Source organism: Theropithecus gelada, chromosome 2, assembly GCF_003255815.1.
Source record: "Theropithecus gelada isolate Dixy chromosome 2, Tgel_1.0, whole genome shotgun sequence".
Taxonomy (NCBI): Eukaryota; Metazoa; Chordata; class Mammalia; order Primates; family Cercopithecidae; genus Theropithecus; species Theropithecus gelada.
The window spans coordinates 49,442,101-49,469,071 of NC_037669.1; the positions used below are offsets into that span (position 1 = coordinate 49,442,101).

At 38.8% G+C, this 26,971-nt stretch overlaps 1 protein-coding gene across 14 annotated transcripts in view; it reads right to left on the bottom strand.

Annotated features, from left to right (window-relative positions):
* TMCC1 (transmembrane and coiled-coil domain family 1) overlaps nt 1–26,971 on the bottom strand; it is a 251,753-nt gene that overhangs the window by 77,485 nt on the left and 147,297 nt on the right. Inside the window, exon 1 of one of the 14 annotated variants that reach the window (XM_025376309.1) lies at nt 944–1,377. The exons of the other annotated variants lie outside the window; for them this stretch is intronic. Within the exon in view, the coding sequence (XP_025232094.1) occupies nt 944–970 (27 nt within the window). The 5' untranslated portion in view covers nt 971–1,377. Of the gene's footprint in view, nt 1–943; nt 1,378–26,971 lie in introns of those variants that run through there. 14 annotated transcript variants of the gene reach the window in all.

A 26,971-nucleotide genomic window follows, 5' to 3' on the forward strand; every position in this document is an offset into this window, starting at 1 on the left:
ACAATATGAACATACATTAACTTCAGAATCAGGCAAAACTATAAAGAATCTGCTTTGCTTTGCTATTTATCTCTTAGAAAATATGTATCATTTATAAGATAAACTAAAAAATGGTAAAATCAAACTATAGGCTAAGTTTGTACTAAAGACTATGGATGAAATGTGAAAATGGTGGTTATGTTGAATAAAGCTGGATCATCCTCCAATCCAGTTTTATCTCAGAGATTTGTTCTGCTGATCTGGAGACACAAGTTTCACACTGAGATATGTGTATATTGCTTAACAATTCAGAAATTTTCCAAGTCTTTGGGAAAAATACTTTGAAAATAAGTAGCTGAGCACTAAGAAATCTTTTTCTTTTTTTTTTGGTCACACAGATCCATCAAGATTTTTTTTTTTAATGTAAGAAGTATTCCAGGTGGCTCTAAATCAAATTCCCATTTGTTATGCATGCCTGGCATTTTCAAATTTAACCCATGTTTTTCCCAAGCAGTCCAAGGCAAATGAAACTCATTCATTGAAGGAAACACTGATTTTCCAGTAACTATATATCGCTTGAGAAAGTGAGGATGACATTTACTCTGCACTGAAGCAGCCCATTACACACAAGAGACGGGACACTCCAGGATGATCTGAGCATGCCCATACAGCTACAGAGCACCCTCTGCATTCTGTCCAAATAGCTTTGGGTAAAACGAACAACTAGGAAACATATCATGCTTCTCCATTATTACAACCTTACACAAGTCAGTTCTAAAATAGCAAATGCCCCTGGTTGAGATCTACTGCTGAAAAACGCTAAGTTTCAGCAGCTCAGGCTATTTCCTGTCTGTCTATTCAACCAGCCCCCACTTAAAGCTGTAGGACTAACTATAGGATTTAGGAAGAGACTTTTTTTTTTTTTTTTTAAAAAAAGACAGATACACACACATATACAACATACGGTTTCCGAGGACAGTGAGGGCTCCATGCTTGTGAGAGAGGAGGAGGAGGAATATGCCGAATAACCCGCAGTTTCTCCCAGATTTGAACATGCTGTACTGTGGCATGAGGTCAGCAGTGACTGACTCCAGCCCTGTGAGGCTGAATTCTACCCTGACAAAGCAGTATCACTGTAATATGAAGCAAGAGGATTCAGAGCATGTTGGCAGCTGTACAGAATGCCTGTTCTAGAAAGTAATGGCAATTCCAAAACAAGAGATCTATGCTGTCACATGAGATAATCTTCAGCCCAGTTAAGCAATAAGCACCCAAAATACTTTGAATCCCAAACACAGGCAGCTCAAAAGTTTAATGGTAGAAAAACTTTTCTCCTTGAACCTATTTTGTGTCTGGAAGAAATAAACAGGAAGGAGAAAACTGGAAGAATCATTGGTTAATTTGATCTGTATCATAAACAACATACTGATTCTGATCTGATCTGTTCCTGGACACTGCGACCTAGCTGAAGAACTCCAAACCAACTCTGTGACTTTACTATGGAACAGGGAGACTATTCTGGAAGTACTTTTTTGATAATGGATATATGCCAGAACTGAAGGTGTGAATAACCTCATTTTTCACATGTGCCCAAAAGGCAAACCTAATATACATCATCATTTCTTTTTAGTTCAAGAATGTGTGCCTTTAGAAATTCTTCCTCCAAAGAAGAGGGGCATTAAAAAAGGAGCCAGAACATGACTTTTCTAACAAGAGAAAACAAGGCAATGCAGATATTCCTTTACATTTTACGGTGTCCCTTATATTACGAAAGTTCTATTCTAGACCAAAAGTGACCCAGTAGCTTTATAACAAGTAAAACTTAGCCAGGAAACACAAGACAATGGAGATAAAACAAAACTGTACTACAGCACTAATGGGAAGGTAAATCTATAAGAAGTTCTTCAATAGTTCAGTGGCATAAGGAATAAAGAAATAAAAACTTTTTTCTTCAAGATGCACTGGCTTTGTTTTTATAAATATTAACTTACTAATAATGGATTTTGAAAGGAGATAATATAACTTATTTACAGATTTCCAAATTTCCGATAAAGTTTTTGAGGATCTACGTTTGTACCCAAAAACCTAAAGATAATGATACAATTTCGTTTTTTTTTCTTTTTGAGCCAGGGTTTTGCTCTGCCGTCCAGGCTGGAGTGCAATGGCATGATCTCAGCTCACCGCAACCTCCGCCTCCTGGGCTCAGGTGATTTTCCTGCCTCAGCCTCCCAGGTAGCTGGAATTACAGGTGTGTGCCACCACGCCAGGCTGGTCTCAAACTCCTGACAAGTGATCCTCCTTCCTTGGCCTCCCAGAGTGTTGGGATTACAGATGTGAGCCACTGTGCCCAGCCAAATTGTACAATTTCTAATACAATTTTTTCATTCTTTATGAATTTTACTTCAATAAAAACAAAACACAGCATCTTATTTTTTAAAGTAAATAGAAAAAAGAAATAGAAAAAAGTCATTATAGAAATAGAAAAAAGAAAATAGAAAAAAATCATTACTGGATTGTTTCAAAGCAGGTAATTTGGAAAGACTGGATAGGCAAGTTTCCTATATTAATGAACTTTTTTTTAGGTCATTTTATAAGAACCTCTGAAAGAGTAATCTACTTTGAACATTAATTTTTTTTTGTTATACTTACACTATCAAAGGAAATTTTGATTCCTTAGTTTTAGGATGCACAAGAAACAGTGCCCAGAATGGTGGTTATTACCAATTGAGAAGAAACAACTATACTAAATTTTTTAGTACTGAGCTTCTTTGTTAGCAACATCTTAACACAAGGCCAAGAGAAAAGTCTGGGAAAGCAGTAAACAGTCCTTTGGAGTATGGGTTTTAGTCTACTGTCAAAGGTAGGAGATACAACTAATGTTTTGATTTCATTCTATGAACCAGGATAGGAACAGAAGGGAGCATCTGATAAATTATATAAATCTATATAGGTACAGACAGGTACCTGTATCTACCTGTACGTACAGGTACAGACTTTAGGCCAAAAGAGAATAGGCATTAATATGGAACAAAAAGAGTCAGTCATACCTTATCTGTAGAGGACAGGTAGGACTAACAACGGAGTGAAACTTTTGCAGCTCTAAATTACTCTCCTCAATGTCTGAGAAAAATTTTCTAAGTAGAAGGGCTTCATATTAATTTATTCAATAATTCTTACTATACCAGGCACACTACATGGGGCATTTAGGGATACAAAAATGAATAAGATGAACAGGTTCTTGCCCTCTATTGACTTTTGAGATCATCTGCGTTCTCCAGGCTACTATTTCTCGACATTAAAACAAAAAAAAAACAAAAACTTTACGTCTTCTACAATACTGTCTCACTCTACAGTCTAGCTATGCATTCCTGCCACGCTGGCATATTTTATTGTGCTTTACTGTCTATAGTTTATAGTTTTAAAACAAGAATTATATGGGCTCTACTTTTTAAAAAGTATACCTCTCCATTAGAGATTCTAATACCTCAAGTCTCCCAGGGATGTGAAGGCTGGGCGTGATGGCTCACACCTGTAATCCCAGCACTTTAGGAGGGCGAGGTGGGCGGATCACCTGAGGTCAAGAGTTTGAGACCAGCCTGGCCAACATGGTAAAACCCTGTCTCTATTAAAAATACAAAAAGTAGCCGGGTGAGGTGGCACGCACCTGCAATCTCAGCTATTTGGGAGGCTGAGGCAGGAGAATTGCTTGAACTCAGGCAGTAGAGGTTGCGGTGAGCTAAGAGATGGTGCCACTCTGGGTGACAGAGCGAGACTCTGTCTCAAAAAAAAAAAAAAAGACTGTTCAAACCAAGCCTCTTATTTTGTAGTACAAACTCCTAGTCTTTGAAAGGAGAAGTGAATGATGCAGTTGTGGCCCTATCAGATCTAGAATCCATGTATACTGATTCTCCATTTCTGTTCTTTCTAGTAAATCAAGGTGTACCCTCCTACAATCTGGTTCCTACTTCACACACTGTCATACCAATCTGGTTTTTATATTGCCATTGTGTAAAAACAATGGAACAAACAAATGAACAAAAACCAAAAACTCTTCAATTTCTGCAATGTACTCACTTTGCAGAGATGTTTCTGGTTTGGTATTCCTGCCTTATAGCTTCACTATATAAATCATTTGTGGAGGCTTTTTTTGGGCAAATTATTTCTTTGGAATGCTGTTTGACTGCATGATCAATGAAGGTTTCTTTCTAGCCCCAGAATTAATTCTGAGATTGTCTATAGTGCTATGTGAGGTTTTTTGGAACCTTTTCTCTGTACTGAGGATCAATAAATGGTAGAAAGAATTCTGGGGAAAACTGATTAGGTACACAAAGAATGAAGTTGGTGGGTTTCATTTTATAAATATGAAAGTCTGTAATCATCAAAGCTTATAGAAAAAATAATACGTTTTCAACACGTTTAAAATAATCACATTTTACATCTTTATAAATAACAGGCAATCTTCAATTATTCCTTCTTAGATAATGGAGTCTCTTAATGTTTCTTGCTAAAGGAATACAGATAGTCCTGAAGATCTGAAGGAAAGCTGAGAAAGCTCTTACAACAAAATAAAACAAAAGCCCTCACAACTGACAGTAATTTGGAGGTCCCTAATGAGCCAACCCTCCTGGTACTGATGACCCACATAGTCTTCTTCCCATACTGACTTTGGGCTTGATGACTAGCTGTGACTAGTGATAGCAAATGGCATACTATCGCCAACTATGCAAACAGAGACTTGGTAAGTACTTGAAAATTGGAGATTATTCTTTTTGAACACTCCTTGGAACTCAGCTGCCATGCTACAAAAAAGCCCTACTAGTGTAATCAAGGTCCCTGGCCAAAAGCCACGGCTGAACTCAGAGTCAGCAGGTAACATAAACAGCTAGCATGTGAGTGAGGCTATTTGGACTTTCTGATCATCCCAACACCACAGCAAACTTAATAAACTTTGCTTTGACCTAAAGCAGAAGGGCTCTGTATTAATTTATTCAATAATTCTTATTATGTGCCAGGCACACTATATGGGACATTTAGGGATATAAAAAATGAGTAAGATGAACAGGTTTAACCTAAAGCAAAGTTTATTAATATAAGGAACTTGATACAAACCAGAAGGGCCTGCTCAACCAACAGAATCAAGACAAATAAATGGTCACTTTAAGCTGCTTTTTTTTTTTTTTTTTTTTGAGACGGAGTCTCACTCTGTCACCCAGGCTGGAGTGCAGTGGCGCGACCTCAGCTCACTGCAAGCTCCGCCTCCCGGGTTCACGCCATTCTCACGCCTCAGCCTCCGAGTAGCTGCTTTTTTGTTGTTGTTGTTCTGAGATGGAGTCTTGCTCTTTCGCCTAGGCTGGAGTGCAATGGCGCAATCTTGACTCACTGCAACCTCCGCCTCCTGAGTTCAAGTGATTCTCATGCCTCAGTCTCCCAAGTAGCTGGGATTACAGGCGCTGGCCACCACGCCCAGCTAATGTTCATATTTTTAGTAGAGATGGGGTTTCACCATGTTGGCCAGGCTGGTCTTGAACTCCTGACCTTGTGATCTGCCCGTCTCGGCCTCCCAAAGCACTGAGATTACAGACGTGAGCCACTGTGCCCGGCAAGCTACAAAGTTTTTTAAAAATTTCTTAACACCACAGAATTTACTTTTTACGTATGTGTACAGTTCTATGAATTTTTAAACATTCATAGACTCATGAAACCACCAGCAGTATAATCAGGATACACAGAAGTTCCAAAAGATATCCTTATGTAGTCACACCTAACCCCACTACTAACCCTTAACCCATTCTTTTTTACTACAGTCTATCTTTCTGAGAATGTCACATAAACAGAATCATACAGTATATAACTTTCTGAGACTGATTTATCAACACAATGCCTTGGAGATGCATAAAGAATGATGCATGTATCATAGTCCATTCCTTTTTATTGCTGAGTACATTGTATGTATATACCACAGTTTATCCATTCACTTATTGAAGGACATTTGGATGGTTTCCATTTTTTAGCAATTGTAAATAGAGATGCTATAAACATCAGTGTAGAGGATTTCATAGAAATGTAAGTTTTCATGTTTCTAGGTTAAACACCTAGGTATGGATTTGCTGGGTCACATGCTCAGCGTATGTTTAACTTAAAAAAAAAATAACCAAACTTTTCCAGAGTAGTTTTGCCATTTTCCTTTTCTACCAGCAATGTACGAGAGTTCCAATTGTTCTCTGCAACCTTGCCAGCATTTGCAACTGTCAGTTTTTTATTTTAGTCATTTTAAGAGTGGTACCTCATCAAGATTTTAAATGCATTTTCTTAATGGCTACTAATGCTAAATATCTTTTAATGTATTTAGTTGTCATTGTAGATTCTCTTTTGTAAAGAACCTGTTTAAGACATTTGACCATGTATTAAATAGGGTTTTTTTTTTTAAAAAAAAAACTGTTAAGCTTTGACAATTTTTTATATACAGCTGTTCTTTGACTTCTGTCTCAATAAATCAACCGTGAGATGAAAATATGGGCCAGGCGCAGAAGCTCACATGTATAAACCCAGCACTTTGGAAGGCCAAGATGGGAGGTCACTTGAGACCAGGAGGTTGAGACCAGCCTATTCAACACAGCAAGAATCCCATTGTAAAAAAATAATAAAATGAAAATATTGCAAGCTGAAAGTGTATTTAATATACCTAACTTACTGAACATCACGGCTTAGCCTAACCCACCTCAAATGTGCTCAGAACACTTACACTAGCCCACAGCTGGCAAAATCATCTAACACAAAGCCTATTTCATAAAAAGGAATGAGGCCAGGCACAGTGGCTCATGCCTGTAATCCCAGTACTTTAGGAGGCTGAGATGGGAGGAATACTTGAGCCCAGGAGTTCAAGACCAGCTTGGCCAACGAGTGAGACCTTGTTTCTGCTTTTAAAAAAAATTTAAAATAAATAAAATAAAAAATAGAAAATTTATTGACTATTGTACTGATAGTGAAAAACAGAAAAGTTGTACAGGTACTGAAAATATGGTTTCTGCTAGACATGTATTGCTTTTGCACCACTGTAAAGTCAAAACAACTGTTAAGTTGAACCATTTTAAGTCACGAACCATCTGTATTCCGAATATAAGTCCTTCGTCAGATATGTGATTTACACATTTTCCTCCCAATACGTAGCATGCCCTTTAATTCTCTCAATAGCATCTTTCATAGATTAAAAATGTCCTGTGTTGTTCTAAAAGTTTCATAGTTTATTTTATATATTAATTCATGATTTATTTTGTGTTGATTTTTATATATGGTGTGAGAGTTTCAAGTTTTTGCACACAGATTTCTACTTTTTCCAACACCTCTTTTTGAAAACACTATCCTTTCTCCATTGAATTGCCTTTGTATTTTTGTGAAATATGAACTGGCAATATTTATGTGGGTCTATTTCTGAAGTTTCTATTCTATTCCATTAATCTACATGTCTATCTTTTTACCAATATGGCCTCATCTTGATTACTGTAGCTTTATGGTAAGTCCGAAAGCTGGGTAGAATAATTCACATAACTTTATTTTTCTTTTCCAGTATTGGTTGACTCTTCTAGTTCTTTTGCCTTTCCATATACATTTAAGAATAAGCTTGTCTGTCTCTACAAAAAGGTCTTCCTGAGATTTCCGATTGGAATTGTGTTAAAAGGACAAAAGGGAATGCCTACAAAGAACTGTGTGTACATAAATCAACAGTTGAGATGAAGCGGACCAAATTCTCAAGTAACAAGCTACCAGAATCACCTAAGACGACACAGATAACCTGAATGGTTATATAACTGTTTTCAAAATGAAATTTTGTAATTAAACAGATTTGAAAAAGAAATCTCCCTGTGGTTTCACTAAATTCTACCAAACAATCATTATAAATATATCAATTCTATACAATCTGTACCAGAAAGCAGAAGGAGGAGGAACTCATTTTATGAAGCCAGCATTATCCAGGTATTAAACCTGGAGAAGATCTGTAAAACAAAACAAGGCAGCAGACCAACAGCCCTCATACTAGCAAATCAAACCTAGCAATGTATATGAAGAATAATATACCATATCCAAGCACGGTTTGTATCAGGAATGCAATGCTGGTTCAATATTTGAAAACCAAGTAAGGTAAGCAACACTAGCCCAGAGAAGCAAAACCATATGATATCAATTTATACAGGAAAAGCATTTGAGAAAAGTCAACAGCCACTCATTATTAAACTCCTAGCCAATTAGGCTGGATGTGGTGGCTGACACCTGTAATCCCAGCACTTTGGGAGGCCAAGGTGGACAGCTCACATGAGGCCAGGAGTTTGAGATAAGCCTGGCCCAACATGGTGAAACCCTGTCTCTACTAAAAATACAAAAATTAGCCAGACATGGTGATGCATGCCTGCAATCCTAGCTACTTGGGAGACTGAGGCACAATAATTAGTTGAGCCCAGGAAGCAGAGGTTGCTGTGAACCGAGATTGTGCCATTGCACTCCAGTCTGGGTGACAGAGTGAGACTCTGTCTCTAAATAAATAAATAAGAACTCTTAGCAAATTAGGAATTTAGGGGAACTTTTTTTTTTTTTTTTTTTTTTAAACAGGCGTGAGCCACCGTGCCTGGCCCAAAATTTTTTTAAACAGCAGCTAATTTCATACTTACTGGCTCAAGCCATCCTCCCACCTCAGCCTCCCAAGTAGCTGAGATTACAGGCATGAGTCACCAAGCCTGGCTAGTTTTGTGTGTGCGTTTTTTGTTTTTTTTTTGGTAGAGACAGGGTTTTACCATGTTGCCCAGGCTGGTTTTGAACACCTGAGCTTAAACGATTCACCTGCCTCAGCCTCCCAAAGGCCTGGGATTACAGGCGTGATTCACTGTGCCCGGCTTCCCATATGCTTTAAATATTCTCTAGATTTATAATACCCAATGCAATGCCTATACATCACTTCATTCACATGGATTCAATATAGTATTTCATGTGTGGCAAATTCAAATTTTGCTTTTTGAAACTTTTTGAAATTTATTTTCTAAATTTGTTTTCTAAATATTTTGTGTAGACTGGCATAGTAACTTGCAACCTTGCTAACCTCACTTAGTACTAGGAGTATTCTGTGAATTCCTTGGTTTTCTATATATACAGTGATGTAGCCAATGAACAGGAATTGTTTTACTTCTTTCTTTCCAATTTGTATGTCTTTCATTTCCTTTTCTTATTTTACTGGCGAGAACTTCAATACAAATAGGAATTGCCAGAGAGGACATCCTTGCATTGTTCCCCAGCCAGAACTCCAACGGCAGTTAAGTTTTCAAAGTCTTTGCAGTGCTTTTTGGATCTGTCCCACAGATGTACCACCCACCCTGTTGCCAGTCTGGGACTTGGCAATGGTTTAATCCCTACTTCATTTCTCAAAGTCTAGGAATGCTGTTTGGGGTCAGACTTCTGCATGCAGAGTGCATGAATAAGCTCAAAAATTCATAATAAAATTTAAAGAGTTTATTTTCAAATATCTTATAATCTCTCAGTACTTTCTAGGTCAATGGATTCCCCTTTCTCATTACCTAGTCAGAAAGCTGGTGTGTTATTTACTCTGCTTAGCCATACAATTTCCATAATAGTGCCTTTGTTTGGAGGCCAGCAGATGAAGGAGGGAGAAAAAAGGCAACTGAGACTAATTCCACCCTCTTGGGACCACAGCTCCACTGATCTGAGAATGGTTCCCTACAATCAGAGTTTTAAGCTCTTGTTAGACCCCAATCTGCTGTCACTGCAGGACTGCTTGAGGTTCATGGTACAAGAGCAGAGGAAAGAAGAAGGAAAAAAGGAAAAGTTTCTGTACTTTCTATTAGTATTACAATATCGCCTTCCCATTCTTTGAACCAGAACTGAAGCCTTCTCCTCTTATCCACATTAATATCCACTTAGGGGTTTCAGGCTGTGTTGAGTTGAAACCTCGGGATATGAGAGAGAGGAGAACAATAAATTAAACCCTGGTTCAACAGTACTTCAAAATCTGCTCCTTCTTAATGCAACTTTTAAGATATGCCTTTTGGAGTCCTCAAATAGTTGCTCTAGGCCAGGTGTTTTAGCTGAGTTCAATAGAAAAGACAGGTGAAATGTGTTTGCTCCATCTTACCCATAACAGGCATCTTAAACCACTAAGTTCTGAGGTGAATTGTTACACAGAAATAGATAACTGGAGTACAATCCAACTCAAGAAGCAATCATTTAAGTGTGGTGCACATGAAATAACACAGACTTTATACATCTTCTCTAGAAAAGTCACCAGATAATTATAAAACAGATGCTATCAGTTCAATGGCAGACTATTCTCTGCTTTCTTACCTTGGCTTCTAAGAAACAGATTCAATAGTTTCATTATTGGAGTAATCAAAGTGATAGCAATAAAAACTATGGAAGCCTCTTAGTAGATGTGAGTTTATTCTGCTGTCAGGTATAATTTGTCAGTAAGGGTTTGGACATTTCATTCTTTCATGCCTCGACTGGTATCAGTCAGAAGAACTAAGAGAATCACTTGAGGTAAAGGGAACAATGAGGAAAAATTTGGAAAGTGGAAATGCCCTAAGGGAAAAAATTTTCCCCAAAGTTATTCTTGTATAGAATTCCTAAAACAAGATTTTTATTTTGTGCTCTTGAAAACAGAGTATTTCCAGCAACCAGCATTTCATTCAGAATAGCCTACCAACCTGTTTGTATAATTAGGCACTAATATTTCCTGAATTAAAATATCTAGGATGTCAATCAGCTCCACTGGCTATCATAAGCTTTGCCTAACGTAAACAAATCACTACATAGAAAGAAACTGTGTAGATAGCACCATTTCACATCCACAAACAGGCAAAAATTTTAAGTATTTGTGAAGATGCAGGTCAATGGGAACTTTCACACACTACTGATAGGAATAAGTTAGCATAATCACTCTGGATAGTAATTTAGCAATATCTAGTTAAACAGAAGATAAACACACTGTACAACCCAGTAAATCCATTCCTAGGAAGTACTAGATAAATTAGTATCTACTAGAGAAACTCATATATTTGCATAAGAAGACATGTTCAAGAGTATTCACTGTAGCACTGTTTATGAAACAATGAAATACTGAAAACTATATGTCCATTAACAGGAGAATCAACCTACAAACTGTAGTATGTTCATTAAAAAAGAATACTATATAACAAGCAGATCAGAACTATATGTATCAATGTAAATAATTTCAAAAGCATGATGTCAAGTGAAAATAGTAAAGAAAATTTGTATATATAGACTTGCATAAAACGTAAAAGAGAATCATTTACATAAAATTTAAAATCATGTAAAACAAAACTCTTTTTTATGGACAGATGTATATGCAATATAAGTACACAGACATATTTGTTCTTTGAGAGGCTGAGGTGGGCAGACTGCTTAAGGTCAGGAGTTTGAGATCAGCCTGGGCAACATGGAGAAACCCTGTCACTACAAACAATATAAAAATTAGCTGGGCTTGGTGCTGGTGCCTGTAGTCCCAGCTACTTGAGAGGCTGAGGTGGGAGGATTGCTTGAGCCCAGAAGGCAGAGGCTGCAGTGAGCTGTGATTGCATCACTGCACTCCAGCCTGGGAGACAGAGGGAGATTCTATCTCAAAAAACACAAAAGAACAATAAAACACACATGTTAATGAAAAACACTAAATTCAGGATAGTACTTGTCTCTGAAGAAGCAGAATGGATTGAGGAATGGTACACAAAAAAATAAAAGTACTAAGTTTGAAAAGCTTGGTAATTGTGCCTAAGTGTTTATGTTACTCTCTTTTTCATTTTTCTTGCATATAGTCACCCAATAATCTCTTTGTTTTTCTGTTTGATTTGATTTTATTTTTATTTATTTATTTATTTTTTGAGACGGAGTCTAGCCCTGTTGCCCAGGCTAGAGTGCAGTGGCATGATCTTGGTTCACTGCAAGCTCCGCCTCCCGGGTTCATGTCATTCTCTTGCCTCAGCCTCCCAAGTAGCTGGGACTACAGGTGCCCGCCACCACACCTGGCTAATTTTTTATATTTTTAGTAGAGACGGGGGTTTCACTGTGTTAGCCAGGCTGGTCTCAATCTCCTGACATCGTGATCTGCCTGCCTCAGCCTCCCAAAGTGCTGGGATTACAGGCATGAGCCACTGCGCCTGGCCTCTGTTCGAAATATTTTATAACACAAAAATCAGAAAGAAAAATAACTATGAGAACATATATACATTACATTGTTAACATTCAAATGTTTAATGAAAGAATATTCTAACAATATGTTAACTAAACACATACACACTTCACCAAAAAAGTGTTTAAGCAAGCCAAAAGGGGCCAGGTGTGGTGGCTCACTCCTGTAATCCCAGCACTTTGGGAGCTGACTCGGGAGGATCACTCGAGGCAAGAGTTTGAGACCAGCCTTGGCACACAGTAAAACCCGGTCTCTACAAAAAAAAGAAAAAGAAAAGAAAAAAAACCCAGGTATTGTGGCACATACCTGTAGTCCTAGCTACTTGGGAGGCTGAGGCAGGAGGATCTCTTGAGCCCAGGAGTTCAAGGCTGCTGTGAACTATGATTGCACCACTGCACTCCAGCCTGGGCGACAGAGTCAAGACTCTTAATAAAATAAAAAAAATTTAAAAAAAGCAAAGAGAACCAGGGATTATGAATATCTAATACGTTTAAAAAGTTTGCATGCAAAAGAGCAAGTGAAAAACAGGTTAGCTTCTGTTATATCCTAAGTAGTGGTCTCATGACTCAAGACAGTAAGGAGAGGAGCAGCCTCTATGAGCTCTCTGCTTTCCCCACTATCATCTGCTACAATACAGTACAGCAGGTTATTTGGCACATCTTGCAGCCTGGCAGTGATTTCACTCAAAGCTGGGAACATGGTAGAAGCCTGTTGATCTTCTGGGGGGACTCCTGGAACATCAGAGAAAGAAAAGTCTACATGGAGTAGAGCCAAAAGACTTGCTCTTATCTGTAGACCTTAAGTAATGTACTTTGGCCAGAGTAGAAACGGGAGTTTTACTCATTCTATACCCTCTTCTGTCTCTCATATGACTTGTTGGGAAAGAAAGTAGATAATTTGTTTTTTGATCTTATAAATGACCCAAAAATCTGCCGGGTCACCTGGGTTTAGGCTGTGGATCTCATGCAGGGACTGTGAGGCAGACGAGCAAGTGATCACCATGTTCACTTGGTACCTACTGGCACAAATGCCAAACTATCAATTCTACTGACTCATCTGCATCTGCAACTGGCAGGACATACCTGTATCCTGTACGGAGCCTGCCAGAATGCTACACTGTAGAGTCATTCAGGACAGTGAAAACTGTGGCAATAATTTTATCACACAATTGTTTAATACTTTAGTTACTTATCCCTTTATGCTAGTTGTACAATGCTAGGCAAAAACAAGTCTAAGCCGTTGAATCATGGTGATGAAACTTCTCCTTTAAAAAAATGAAGGCTGGACTAGTAATGACAATTATTCTTTTTCTTTCTTTCTTTTTGTTTTTTGAGACGGAGTCTAGCTCTGTCGCCCTGGCTGGAGTGCAGTGGCGCGATTTTGGCTCACTGCCACCTCCACCTCTCAGGTTCAAGCGATTCTCCTGACTCAGCCTCCTGAGTAGCTGGGATCACAGGCACCCGCCATCACGCCCAGCTAATTTTTGTATTTTTAGTAGAGACAGGGTTTCACTGTGTTGGTCAGGCTGGTCTCGAACTCCTGACCTCACGATCCACCTGGCTCAGCCTCCCAAAGTGCTGGGATTACAAGCGTGAGCCACTGTGCCCGGCCACAATTATTCAAGTATGAGCACCCTTTCTCTAACTTTTAATCATAAAAAATTTCAAATATACTGAAAAAAACAGAAAAGATGTCATAATAAACAGTCATATACTTACCACCTATATTCAACAACTGCTAACCTTTTGCCATATTTGCTTCACCTTCACACATATGCACCCCTAAACCACTTAAAGTAAATTACATATGATCATCCACACTGCTATGGTCTGCATGTCTCCCCAAAATTCATATGTTGGAACCTAATACTCAATGTGATAGTGTTAAAAGGTGAGGCTTTTGGAAAGTGATTAAGTCATAAGGGCTTCACCCTCATGAATGTGACTGCTGCGTTATAAAAGAGGCTAGAGGGGGGGCCGGGCGTGGTGGCTCACATCTGTAATCCCAGCACTTTGGGAGGTTGAGGAGGGCGAATCACCTGAGGTCAGGAGTTCGAGACCAGCAACCAATCTGGCCAACATGGCAAAACCCCATCTCTATGAAAAAAATACAAAAATTAGCTGGGCGTGGTGGCACACACCTGTAATCGCAGCTACTCAGGAGGCTGAAACGGAGAATTGCTTGAACCCAGGAAGCAGAGGTTGCAGTGAGCTGAGATCACGCCGCTGCACTCCAGCCTGGGCAACATAGCAAGCCTCCATCTCAAAAAAAAAAAAAAGGCTTGAGGGAATTCTCTTGCCCCTTTCACCACGTGATGATGCAGCAAGATGGTGACACCTATCTATGAGAAACAGGCCTTTGCCAGACACCAAATCTGTTGGCACCTTGAACTTGGACTTCCCAGTTTCCAGAACTGTGAGAAACAAATTTCTGTTGTTTTTAAACTACTCAGTCTAGGGCATTTTGTTATAGTAGCCCTATAAACTAAGACACACACACACACCAAAATACTTCAGCGCATATCTCCAAAATTTAAAGCCATTCTCCTAAATAACTACAATACCATTCTCACACCTATTAAATTTACCATAATTTCTTGATATCAACTAATATTCAGTGATATTAAAAAGTTGACCACTTAAAATAGTTCCACTGTAACCAAGGATCTAAGTGCACAGGCTAGAAACCATTGGCCTATGAATCATATATCTTAGGGCAGAAATAATATATATAAACTCCAGAACTATACTTCTTTCTTAAAAGAAAGAGAGCTCAGCCCGGCACAGTGACTCACGCCTGTAATCCCAGCACTTTGGGAGGCTGAGGTGGGCGGACCACCTGAGGATAGGAGTTCAAGACTAGCCTGGCCAACACGGCAAAACCCCATCTCTACTAAAAATACAAAAATTAGCCGAGCGTGGTGATGGGCACCTATAACCCCAGCTATTCAGGAGGCTGAATGAGGCAGGAGAATCACTTGAACCCGGGAGGCGGAGGTTGCAGTAAGCCGAGACTGCACCATTGCATTCCAGCCTGGGCAATAGAGTGAGACTTTGCCTAAAAAAAAAAAAAAAGAAGAAAGAAAGAGTTTTCAATTTTCACATTTGGCTCTTCAGTTCTAACACTGTATGTTTCAAAAGGCAAATCTCTGCTTAGGCGTCACGTTAATTAGGAAGCAGTATTCCTGGAATAGATCTTTGCATATTAAACAATTCTGTTACAGTACCAGTTACTAATCCATAATCTACTTTACTTCTGAACAGGAATTTCAAATGACTTGTAAAAGTCATTTGTTTTTAAAAAACTTTTAATAAAAATTACTTTCAATAAAAACTACAATTAAAGAATAAAAGTTATAATGGGAGACAGGGAAGCAGACAACTGAACTAGAAACATAAACCAAGGCTAGCTACTGCAAGTGAACACTTTTGAGTTTTCTAGCAACCAAAGCAAAAATGGAGATAGGATGGTTTCATTGTATTTTTTTTCATTAGCGATTAAAAAAAAAGTGTTTAAGAATAGAATTTATCTCAACTGGAGGAGAAATTTACACGTGGGCTTTTATATAAGAAGAACTAATAATTAAATTTTTTGTTTGTTTGTTTGTTTGAGACAGGGTCTCACTCTGCCACCCAGCCTGGAGTTCAATGGCGAAATCTCAGCTCCCAGCAACCTCCGCCACCTGGGTAAGTGACCCTCCCACCTCAGCCTCCTGACTAGCTGGGACTACAGGTAGGCGCCACCATGCCGAGCTAATTTTTGTATTTTTTGTAGAGATGGGGTTTCGCCATGTTGCCCAGGCTGGTCTCAAACTCCTGGGCCCAAGAGACACACCTACCCTGGTCTCCCAAACTGCTGGGATTAAAGGCATGAGCCACCATGACCAGCCTAACTAAAATCTTTAAGAATTATTTTTTTTACAGATGAAAAGACATCCTTCATAGATGATTCTTTTTTTGAGACAGAATCTCACTCTGTCTCCCAGGCTGGAGTGCAGTGGCACGATCTGGGCTCACTGCAGCCTCCCCCGGATTCAAGAGATTCTTGTGCCTCAGCCTCCTGACTAGCTGGGATTATAGGCATGCACCACCACACCTGGCTAAGTTTTGTATTTTCAGTAGAGATGGAATTCTACCATGTTGGCCAGGCTGGTCTAGAACTCCTGACCTCAAGTGATCCACCCGCCTCAGCCTCCCGAAGCGCTGAGATTATGTTAGCCACTGCGCCCGGCCCACAGATGACTCTTATAACCATCTATAACAATAACCACCGGCTTATAAAATCATAGTTCAGTGAGTGAGTTTCTACATGAGCTGAAGGAACACAGTTTAAGCCTGTAGCTTTCTGGTAACCTGACTTGATACTGGAAGAGAGACAGTCTAGGCAACAGATAAGGAGCAGGTCCCTTAGCATATTATTACCAAATATTAAGTATCTCCATTTTTGTCCCAAGTTGGTCAGCACACAATACAAGACTGAACTCACTGGCAAGCAGTCTGGCAATTAGTATATAATCTCCATGTAAAACAGCCTAATTTTTTTTCCCCTACTATTAGTTTCCTTTACACCAAACAGGTTCGATGTCCTGTTGCATAAGTTAATGAAAGAAGGAAATATTGTGAAAACCTGAGGAGTCTAATTTCAGATTCCCTGATCTTAAATACTACATAGGAAAAGGGTAAATTAGATTTAAGATTCTTACTTTTGGTTCCCTCTTTTGCTATTCCTCATCATTTATTAAGTACACAAGCACTTACATGCAAGATTAGCATACAGCATTAGTTTTCTCTCAAATAATGTTTCTCAACTCAGTTGTTTCTTCTGAATCCCAGTCCTGCCATTTTAGAGAAACAGAGCAGTGTAAATGAGAACAGCTCAGGTCTTTGTGATCTCTGAAGACTTCCTAGTCTGCACGTGTTTCAGACTGCACTCTATGGAGCCTGGGCCCAATATATACTAGTTACCTTTCCTGTTCCATACTTCCATCTCAGATGTATTCTCCTAGATACCAATCACTATGAACTTCTATGCAGAAATTGCAAGTTTGCTAATCAGAATTAGAGTTCAAAGTTCTTTGCTTCCCCTGTGCCAGCTGACGACATCTCCACACCTCAGCTCTATCCAAGAGAAGCATGTCCACTGCTTGATAACTTAGTAGCCCGAGTAAAGCTTAAACTTTGAACTCGTCATTGAAAAGGCAATGGCATAGGATAAATCAAGAAATAAAAATTGTTCTGCTCTTTTCTGTACTTCCTTTCTGTTATGACTCTTAGGCATATATTCCCAAATAATGTTTCCTAACTCATGGGAGTTCTCAACTCAACCACGGGAAGGGTGAGAAGTATGCAAAGAGCTGAGATCAGAGCTATAAAGTACTCAAGAGAAGCTTAGTTCCAAGACATTGGGAAAGTAACCACAGGCCCTTTATCGGTGGGGTGACAAGAGTCTTCAAAGAGTATAAATATGGGAACTAATTCTAAGAAATGATTTTCTCATAGTTCAAAGCAAAGTCTACCTATCTCTACAAGCTGTAATTTATTTTGGCCTCTTGTACTTACCTCAGCTCCCCATTGTGACTTCATTACCTCACCGGTCTTCTGTCTTTCCTTTCACTCCTGAACAAAGATTCTAGCACACACACAGATAACCTATTATTTGACTGGGCTTTACAACATCTAGTTCTGGTACTTGTAAGTTAATCAGATAGCATATACCTTTAACCTTATTAACATATGGCACTCTTCCACTTCACCTCTGAGATCACCAATCTCAGGACTCGTTGCCCCTTTGCAATTATACTTAAAGCTTTCATATGTCTAATATGTCTAATAATTTTAGTCTCATTGCTAGTGTCCTATTCCCTTTCCATACCTATCCACCAGGATCTATTATCCTTCAAGCAAAAATCATGATGATATAAAGAAATTAGGAAGAACAGGATTAGAATCACTGCTCTGTTGACTATGACAGTATAACTTTCACAATCACTGAAAACTGGTTTCTTCTTCTTCAAAACAAGAATACAGCATCCCTTACATAATTGTTTTGAGTAAAGATATATGTACTATCAGCTGCTACTAGTAGTACTGCACTGAATAATTTCCAAATTTCAAGTATAATAATCCCTTCTACATGTATGGCTCTTTAAAAAGTTTCCAAAGTAGGCCGGGCGCGGTGGCTCAAGCCTGTAATCCCAGCACTTTGGGAGGCCGAGACGGGCGGATCACGAGGTCAGGAGATCGAGACCATCCTGGCCGACACGGTGAAACCCCGTCTCTACTAAAAAATACAGAAAATTAGCCGGGCGAGGTGGCGGGCGCCTGTAGTCCCAGCTACTCGGGAGGCTGAGGCAGGAGAATGGCGTGAACCCGGGAGGCGGAGCTTGCAGTGAGCTGAGATCCAGCCACTGCACTCCAGCCTGGGCGGCAGAGCGAGACTCCGTCTCAAAAAAAAAAAAAAAAAAAAAAAAGTTTCCAAAGTAATCTGACATTATCTCCATTTTACAAAAGAGATGATCGAGGCTTGCAAAAATCCTGCATATGTTAGAGCCTCAGTAAAGGCAAGCTACCATTCAGAAGGCCATGATTTATTCAAGGTCACATACCTAATATAGACTACAATTAGAACTAAGGACTTCTGACTCTTCACTAACAATCTTTCTACTACTTTGCCACTGAGTTAATTGTCTCTAATTCTGTGCTGCTATATTTATTTTAAGGAAATAAAATCATAAATTACATTTTTTAAGCTCGATCTCTGCTTTAACTGCTTTCTTTTGGCTTTATCTTATAAATTTAGAGCAGCTCTCATATACTTAAACTTCTCTCCATTTCTCCACACACTTATTATAATCACTGAAGATTCCACAACTTATTTTGACAGAAGAGGTTGAGAAAATCAGTTACATCTTAACAGACTTCTACCACTACAACTTGATTCTGTAATTCCATATTTTAACTCTGACTTATATACACCACAGGCAAACACCTCTCTGATCCAAGTATCTTATCTTAATCTCACATACTTCACATAATTTATCTAGAAGCCAGACTGGAATGTTATCATTTCCGCTATTTACATTTCTCCTTTAAAGACAATGCTGAAGAATCACTTCCTCTGTCAAGATAACTCACAGGGAAAAGATGAATAGTCTTGATCTTTTGGATGAAAGACCTAAACCTAAAACTCTCCTAAAGAAAACATGGATGTAAATCTTTTTACCTTGAATTAGTCAATGAGTCTGTTCGTTTGCTTTTTTCCTGGTCCTTGATTTAGGACAGGCAATGGTTTCTTAGACATGACACCAAAAACATAAACAACAAAAGAAAAAAAATAGATATGATTAAAATTAAAAACTGTTATGCTTCAAAGGACACCATTAACAAAGTAAAAAGATAAAACCACGGAATGAGGAAAGAATCTTGCAAATCATATATCTGATAAGGAATTTGTACACAGAACATATAAAAAATTATAAGCCATTATTAAAAAGACAATCCAATTAAAAAATGGAAAGAGAACATGAACAGACAGTTCTTCCAAGAAGATTACAAATGGCCAATGAGCAGATAAAAAGATGCTCACAGCATCATCATTAACAATCAAGGAAGTGTAAATAAAAATATGATAATACTTCATACCCACTAGGATGGCTATAAAGACAGATAATAATAAAAGTTGGTAAGAATGTGCAGAAACTTGGGACTGTAAACTAGTTCAACCATTGTGGAAAACAGTGTGGCGATTCCTCAAGGATCTAGAACTAGAAATACCATTTGACCCAGCCATCTCATTACTGGGGATATACCCAAAGAATCATAAGTCATGCTGCTATAAAGACATAGGCACACGTATGTTTATTGCGGCACTATTCATAATAGCAAAGACTTGGAATCAACCCAAATGTCCATCAGTGACAGACTGGATTAAGAAAATGTGGCACATATACAACATGGAATACTATGCAGCCATAAAAAAGGAGGAGTTCGTGTCCTTTGTAGGGACATGGATGCAGCTGGAAACCATCATTCTCAGCAAACTATCACAAGAACAGAAAACCAAATACCGCATGTTCTCACTCATAGGTGGGAATTGAACAATGAGATCACTTGGACACAGGAAGGGGAGTGTCACACACCAGGTCCTATTGTGGGGAGGGGGTAGAGGGGAGGGATAGCATTAGGAGATATACCTAATGTAAATGATGAGTTAATGGGTGCAGCACACACCAATATGGCACATGTATATATATGTAACAAACTTGCACGTTGTGCACATGTGCCCTAGAACTTAAAGTATAAAAAAAAAAAAAAAAGAAAAAAAAAAAAGAATGTGCAGAAACTGAAACCCTTATATAATGCTAGTTGAAAAATGGTACAGCATGTTTGGAAAACAGTCTGGCAATTCCCTAAATGATTATTCTACTCCTACATGTAAACACCCAGGAGAAATAAATGCATATGTTTCCAAAGATATTCACAGCAGCATTATTCATACTGTCCAAAAAGTAGAAACAACATAAATGTCCATCAACTGATAAATGGATAAATAAAATGTGATATATCCACATAAAAGAATATTATTTTGCAGTAAGAAAAGAAATGTATTACGACATGGATAAACCTTCAAAACAATGTGCTAAATAAAAGTAGCCAGATCCAAAGGACCATGTGTTACTTGTTTCTGGGAAGAAGCCACCCCCAAAGGACAACATATTATATGATTCTCTTTGTAGAAGATGTCCAGAACAGGCAAATCTATAGGGATAGAAAATAGATTAGTAGTTGCCTAAGGCCGGGAGATAATGGGGAGATTGGACAGTGATGGCTAACAGGTACGGGGTTTCCTTTTGAGATAATAAAAATGTTCTAAAATTGTAGTAATGGTTGCACTCTGTGAATCTACTAAAAGCCACGGGCTGTATACTTTCAATGGGTGAGGTGTATGGTATAAGAATTATATTTCAAAAAGCTGTTTTTAAAAAGTCACTTCTCCATGAAATATTTCCATAGACAAGTCTCACTTGTCAGTTTCCTCATCTTTGAAGCTTCTTAAGAAAAAATTCATCGGCTGGGCGCGGTGGCTCAAGCCTGTAATCCCAGCACTTTAGGAGGCCGAGACGGGCGGATCACGAGATCAGGAGATCGAGACCATCCTGGCTAACACAGTGAAACCCCGTCTCTACTAAAAAATACAAAAAACTAGCCAGGTGAGGTGGCGGGCGCCTGTAGTCCCAGCTACTCGGGAGGCTGAGGCAGAGTCTGGCTCTCTTGCCCAGGCTGGAGTGCAGTGGCCGGATCTCAGCTCACTGCAAGCTCCGCCTCCCGGGTTCACGCCATTCTCCTGCCTCAGCCTCCCGAGTAGCTGGGACNAAAAAAAAAAAAAAAAAAAAAAAACAAACAAACAAAGAAAAAATTCTTGGTTGAACCAAGTCTCTGGGGGAGGATTTGCTCATAATTTGTACATCTGAATTTAATGATCAATTGAGAATTCTAGAGGGATTGGGATAGGGAAGGAATTAAACATTCCATAAAAGACCATTTTTGTAGAAAAGTGTCATCTGTACTCCATGGTATCTCCTATGGTAAATCTGTGGAATTAAGCAGCTACTCCTCTATATGTTTATGTGAAGTATTCAGAGCAAAAAAATTAAATCACAAAGTGACAAGATAGGGTTGTAGTAACATTACACAAATGGCACCATGGAATATGCATGACTGATACCAGAATTAGAAATACTGATAAAATTGTTGCCGGGCGCGGTGGCTCAAGCCTGTAATCCCAGCACTTTGGGAGGCCGAGACGGGCGGATCACGAGGTCAGGAGATCGAGACCATCCTGGCTAACACGGTGAAACCCCGTCTCTATTAAATACAAAAAAACTAGCCGGGCGAGGTGGCGGGCGCCTGTAGTCCCAGCTACTCGGGAGGCTGAGGCCGGAGAATGGCGTAAACCCGGGAGGCGGAGCTTGCAGTGAGCCGAGATCCGGCCACTGCACTCCAGCCTGGGTGACAGAGCGAGACTCCGTCTCAAAAAAAAAAAAAAAAAAAAAAAAAAAATTGTTATATTACAATGAACCATGGATTCTTTTGGATATTTTGGATAAAAAAAGGTCTCTTCATCCTAAACAATTTACGACTTATTTTACTTACTAAAAAGGTTGTAACAGCTGGCAAATTAGCTAATCTATCTGCAAAATGTCCATTCCTGCTAAAGAAAAAATTCTTGACCCAGAACTTCAAAAATAAAGTTAACTCAAGTCATAACATGCTTGATATTAACTCATTTTCCACTCAAGTTTTTAAAACTAACTTCACTGTTTTTAAAAAAAATCAAATTTCTTTTCATTCTGGTAGGTGTCATTTGCCAAGTACACTTGTTTAAAACAAACAAACAAAAAGAGTACAGTCATCATAGTATCTAATGAAGCTGTCCACAGTAAAAAGCCTTTTTAATTTCAGTGACACCTAAGAGTATGATTTTAAAAGACTTTCTTTGAAATTATATAAGTTTCTGGATTAATTCTAATATTGTGTTCCATGTACCAAGTTAGATGCAAAATAGATGTTTACATGGCTGGTAAGATATCTGAACTTTACAATTTCACCTTTTAACTCTAATACTGGCACCAAGTTAGAGGTCAAGGAGCTCTGGTAGCAATTTCAAGGGAGGACATAGGAGGATGTCAAAAAGATTGGTTGTCGTAGGTTTTAGAAACATCAAGTAGTTTTAAGTTAATACAACCCATTTAACTTCACCACTTTCTTTTACTTTCTTTTTCCTTTTCTAATTTTATTTTTAACATAAATAGGGTCTCGCTATATTGCCCAGGCTGCTCTCGAACTTCTGGGCTCAAGCAATCCTCCCACCTCAGCTTCCCAAAGCTCTGGGATTACAGGTGTCAGGCACCGCACCCAGCCTTTATTATTTTTTAAGAGATGAGGTCTTGCTATGTTGCACAGGCTGGTCTCAAACTCCTAGGCTCAAGTGATCCTCCCACCTCAGCCTCTCAAGTAGCTGGAACTACAAGCACACACACACCTGTGCCCAGTATAATGTCACCACTTTCTAAAGAAAACAGCATGCATACGCACATATATATCACCTTCCTTATCATCACGAAGATTTCCAATCATACATATTTAATATATAATGTTAGCATGTTATTATATACAAAGAGTTGCATATATATTTGATACAATCTTCAAAACAGCTCCAGGAAGCAGTTATAATTACTATCACCCTTCACTCAAAGATGAAACTGAGAGGATGACAAACTTACTCAAGGTTAACAAAGCTGAGAGGTAATAAAGAAGGATTTCAAATCCAGGGTTTTCAGCTTACAAAGCCTATCTGTGCCTTGAACAATTATGATGCTTTTTGTTAATCAATTAGAGTATATCAAGAATCTTCCTCACTGCTCCACAGAAGGAAAAATTCAGTTCAGAAAGTTTAAGAGACTTCTCCATTATCACACAATAATAGAGCAATTTCAAGGGAAGATGTAGACAAATTGAGTAATAATGGAGAGAATAAAATTTCTTATAAGACACGCACTGCACTGTCATGTGCTAAATGAAATTAAACTAGATTTCAAGGTATCAGCTACCATTGCTGGAGGCACTGCTATCTACTAGGAACATTCTTTATTCAAAAGTACAAAAACAAAGAGAAAAAAATTTCCTTACAATTTTAAACATGCACTCACACTTCTTGAAATTCACTCTTCTCTTGGGTTTGTATGATGAGATTATAAAACATTTTGTTGTCATATCCTACACCAACTGTATACCTTCTCTTGAGCACATAGAATAACACCAACAGCTTCTCGCAGCGCTAAACTGAGTGCTTCACTCCGCAGTTCAGCCTGTGCCAAGAGTAGCTCTGCATTTCTCTAAGCCTACTTGTTTCCACAAGAATCCTCCCCTTCAGAGCAAATGCCCTGATGGGAAATGTTGTTCGTCTATAGTCATGATTGTAGCCTCTAGGGCTTGTTGCCAGATATTCTGGATCCTAAGGATCTTAGCCATTCTTTCTCCATTTCAGCCGCACAAAGCATGTCCTTCCCAAAGGAGAGAGAGACAGAAGCCTTTAAATAGACACAGCTGAATCTCTTCTCATTTTAAAAAAGCAAGATGGGACCAGGCATGGTGGATCACCTGAGGTCAGGAGTTCGAGACCAGCCTGGCCAACATGGTAAAATCCCGTCTCTACTAAAAATATAAAAAAATTAGCTGAGCTTGGTGGCACCTGCCTATAATCCCAGGTACTTGGGAGCCGAGACTTTGCCACTGCACTCCAGCCTGGGCAACAGAGTGAGATTCCCACTTAAAAAACAAAAACAAAAACAAAAACAAAACAGGAAAAGAAAAAAAGCAAGATGGGGTCTTTCTTTGTTGCCTAGGCTGGTCTCAAACACCTGGCCTTAGGTGATCCTCCCACCTCAGCCTCCCGAAGTGCTGAGATTACAGACATGAGCCACTGTACCCAGGCCTGAACCTCTTTCCTTTTTCTATTTTTCTTTTTAAATCCCTGTAAGGGAGGCAGGGGGGAACTAAGTACACTTAGAGAAAAATTAATAAATACACATATAGCTTTAAAAACTGGTTTAATTTTTTTTTTTTTCTGAGATGGAGTCCCTCTCTTGTTGCCCAGGCTGGAGTGCAGTGGCGTGATCTCAGCTCACTGCAACCTCCGCCCCCAGGTTCAAGTGATTCTCCTGCCTCACTCTCCTGAGTAGTTGGGACTACAGGCATGCGCCACCACGCCCAATTAATTTTTTATTTTTTATTTTTTTAAGTAGAGACAGGGTTTCACCATGTTGGCCAGGATGGTCTTGTTCTCTTGACCTTGTGATCCGCCTGCCTCGGCCTCCCAAAGTGCTGGGATTACAGGCGTAAGCCACCGTGCCTCGACCTGGTTTAATTTTTTTAACTATGCAGACTGATCACTACTGTGTAATATAAAGTATTACAAACCATGGTTCTAAATTTGATCCTGCAAGTAAACTTGGTGATAATGAGCCAAGTCACATTTATACTCTGCCTCACTTGTACATTTGAATAATAGGTGTTTTCCCCTAAGGGTATTGGGTGGCTTAAGGAAATACAATAAAGCATTGCTAGCATTCTTAAAAGAGCAAATGGACTAACATAAGGAATATCTGAAATAAATGCATTCTCAATAATTTAAAATTCCCTATACCTAATTCCCCTATATTCTTTTCAAGGTTGGGGTAAGAGTCTGTTGTGTTCAATATTACATCACCAGCACCCTGTGCAATGCCCTGAACATAGGAGGCACTCCACTAGAGATAAGAGTGTAGAGGAGCAGAAAGAACACCTACTACCTTACTTGGCCTCCTGCTAGTTATGCAACATTGGGCAATCTTTTTAATCCCAATCTCAGTTTCCTCATCAGCACAACAGGATAATAATTACTTTGTATCATTGTTGGGAGAATAAATCATTGCTGTGAGAATGAATCAATGTATAATAGTACTTTTTCTTCTTGGCATATAAAAGGTATTCAATACAATGTTAATTCCTCATATATATGAAGACTGATTTAAAACCTACATTTAATTAGGCAACATATGCTCTATTAATGTAAGCTGCAGAAGGATTTCTAAAAATAAACTCCGAGTCCCCTCAGTTACATATATATAAATAAAATGGTTCACCATTTTTTTGCATCACAAACCCCTCTGAGAATTTAATGAAAACTATGCATTCTTTCTCCTGAAAAAATTCACATACATGCAAATTTGCATATAATCCGAGGAAATCCATGGACCTAAAGTTAAATCCCCTTATGCAACTTTTTGCTTTGGATACCAGGAAGCTCAGCACCAAAACTGTAATCTGACTTTATCAGGCAGACCCTGGTAGCCTACAGACTATGTTCTGATGCTCTCCATGACCTTTCTTTAAAAGCTTCTCTTATGTGCTTAAAACAGCTTCTGTGTATAACAGACCTATTCAGATTTAATTTTAGACTTCATAATATTCCATTTGTATAGCTGAAAATTTCAAAGCCAAAGTTTTTTTGTTAAGCTTCTAGGATCATCTTATAAATCATATGGTTCTTTTCAAAGCTCAGCAAAGTCTGGCAACACTTCAGGAGTATATACATAATATTTGGCTCCATTTATAAACTTATATACCTTCATTTTAAGCTATATTGTTTCAAAATTATTTATAAATAACTTCAATAATTTAAAATATTTTAAAATGGAAACAACCACAATATTCCCATCTAATACCACAAGGCTTATTGTAGTTTTCTTCCTTTCCATATCTGGAACTCTCTTCTCTTATTACCATGAGAAACCTGCTCTCATCACCCTTACTGTATTTATTTAATCAATCCCCCTCCTTCCATATGTAACCAATCTTCTATCTCTGCAGCTACCACTTCCCTGGTGTAGATGTCATCCTCATTTCACTTGGGTTCTGAAACTCCACACTAGGCAACTTCACTGCACCATGGATTCTCTTCTCACCCAACATGATTCCAACCCCTTATCATCAGGTTGTACAGCTGCATAGATCCATTCCTTCCCACATCCCCTGGGCTCTGATGTGTCACTTGTTCATACTCACTCCTTCCCACCCATGTCCTGCAGTAGCAGAAACACACTTTTCTCCTATAGTAATAACTAAGAAAGAACCCTGTAAACTGAATACAATCCAGGAAAGTCCTTGGAAATATCTATGAAGAGAACTTGAAGAAAAATCAACTTTAAACCATTTTCACACAGGATAAGACTTAGAAATATATTATTTTGAA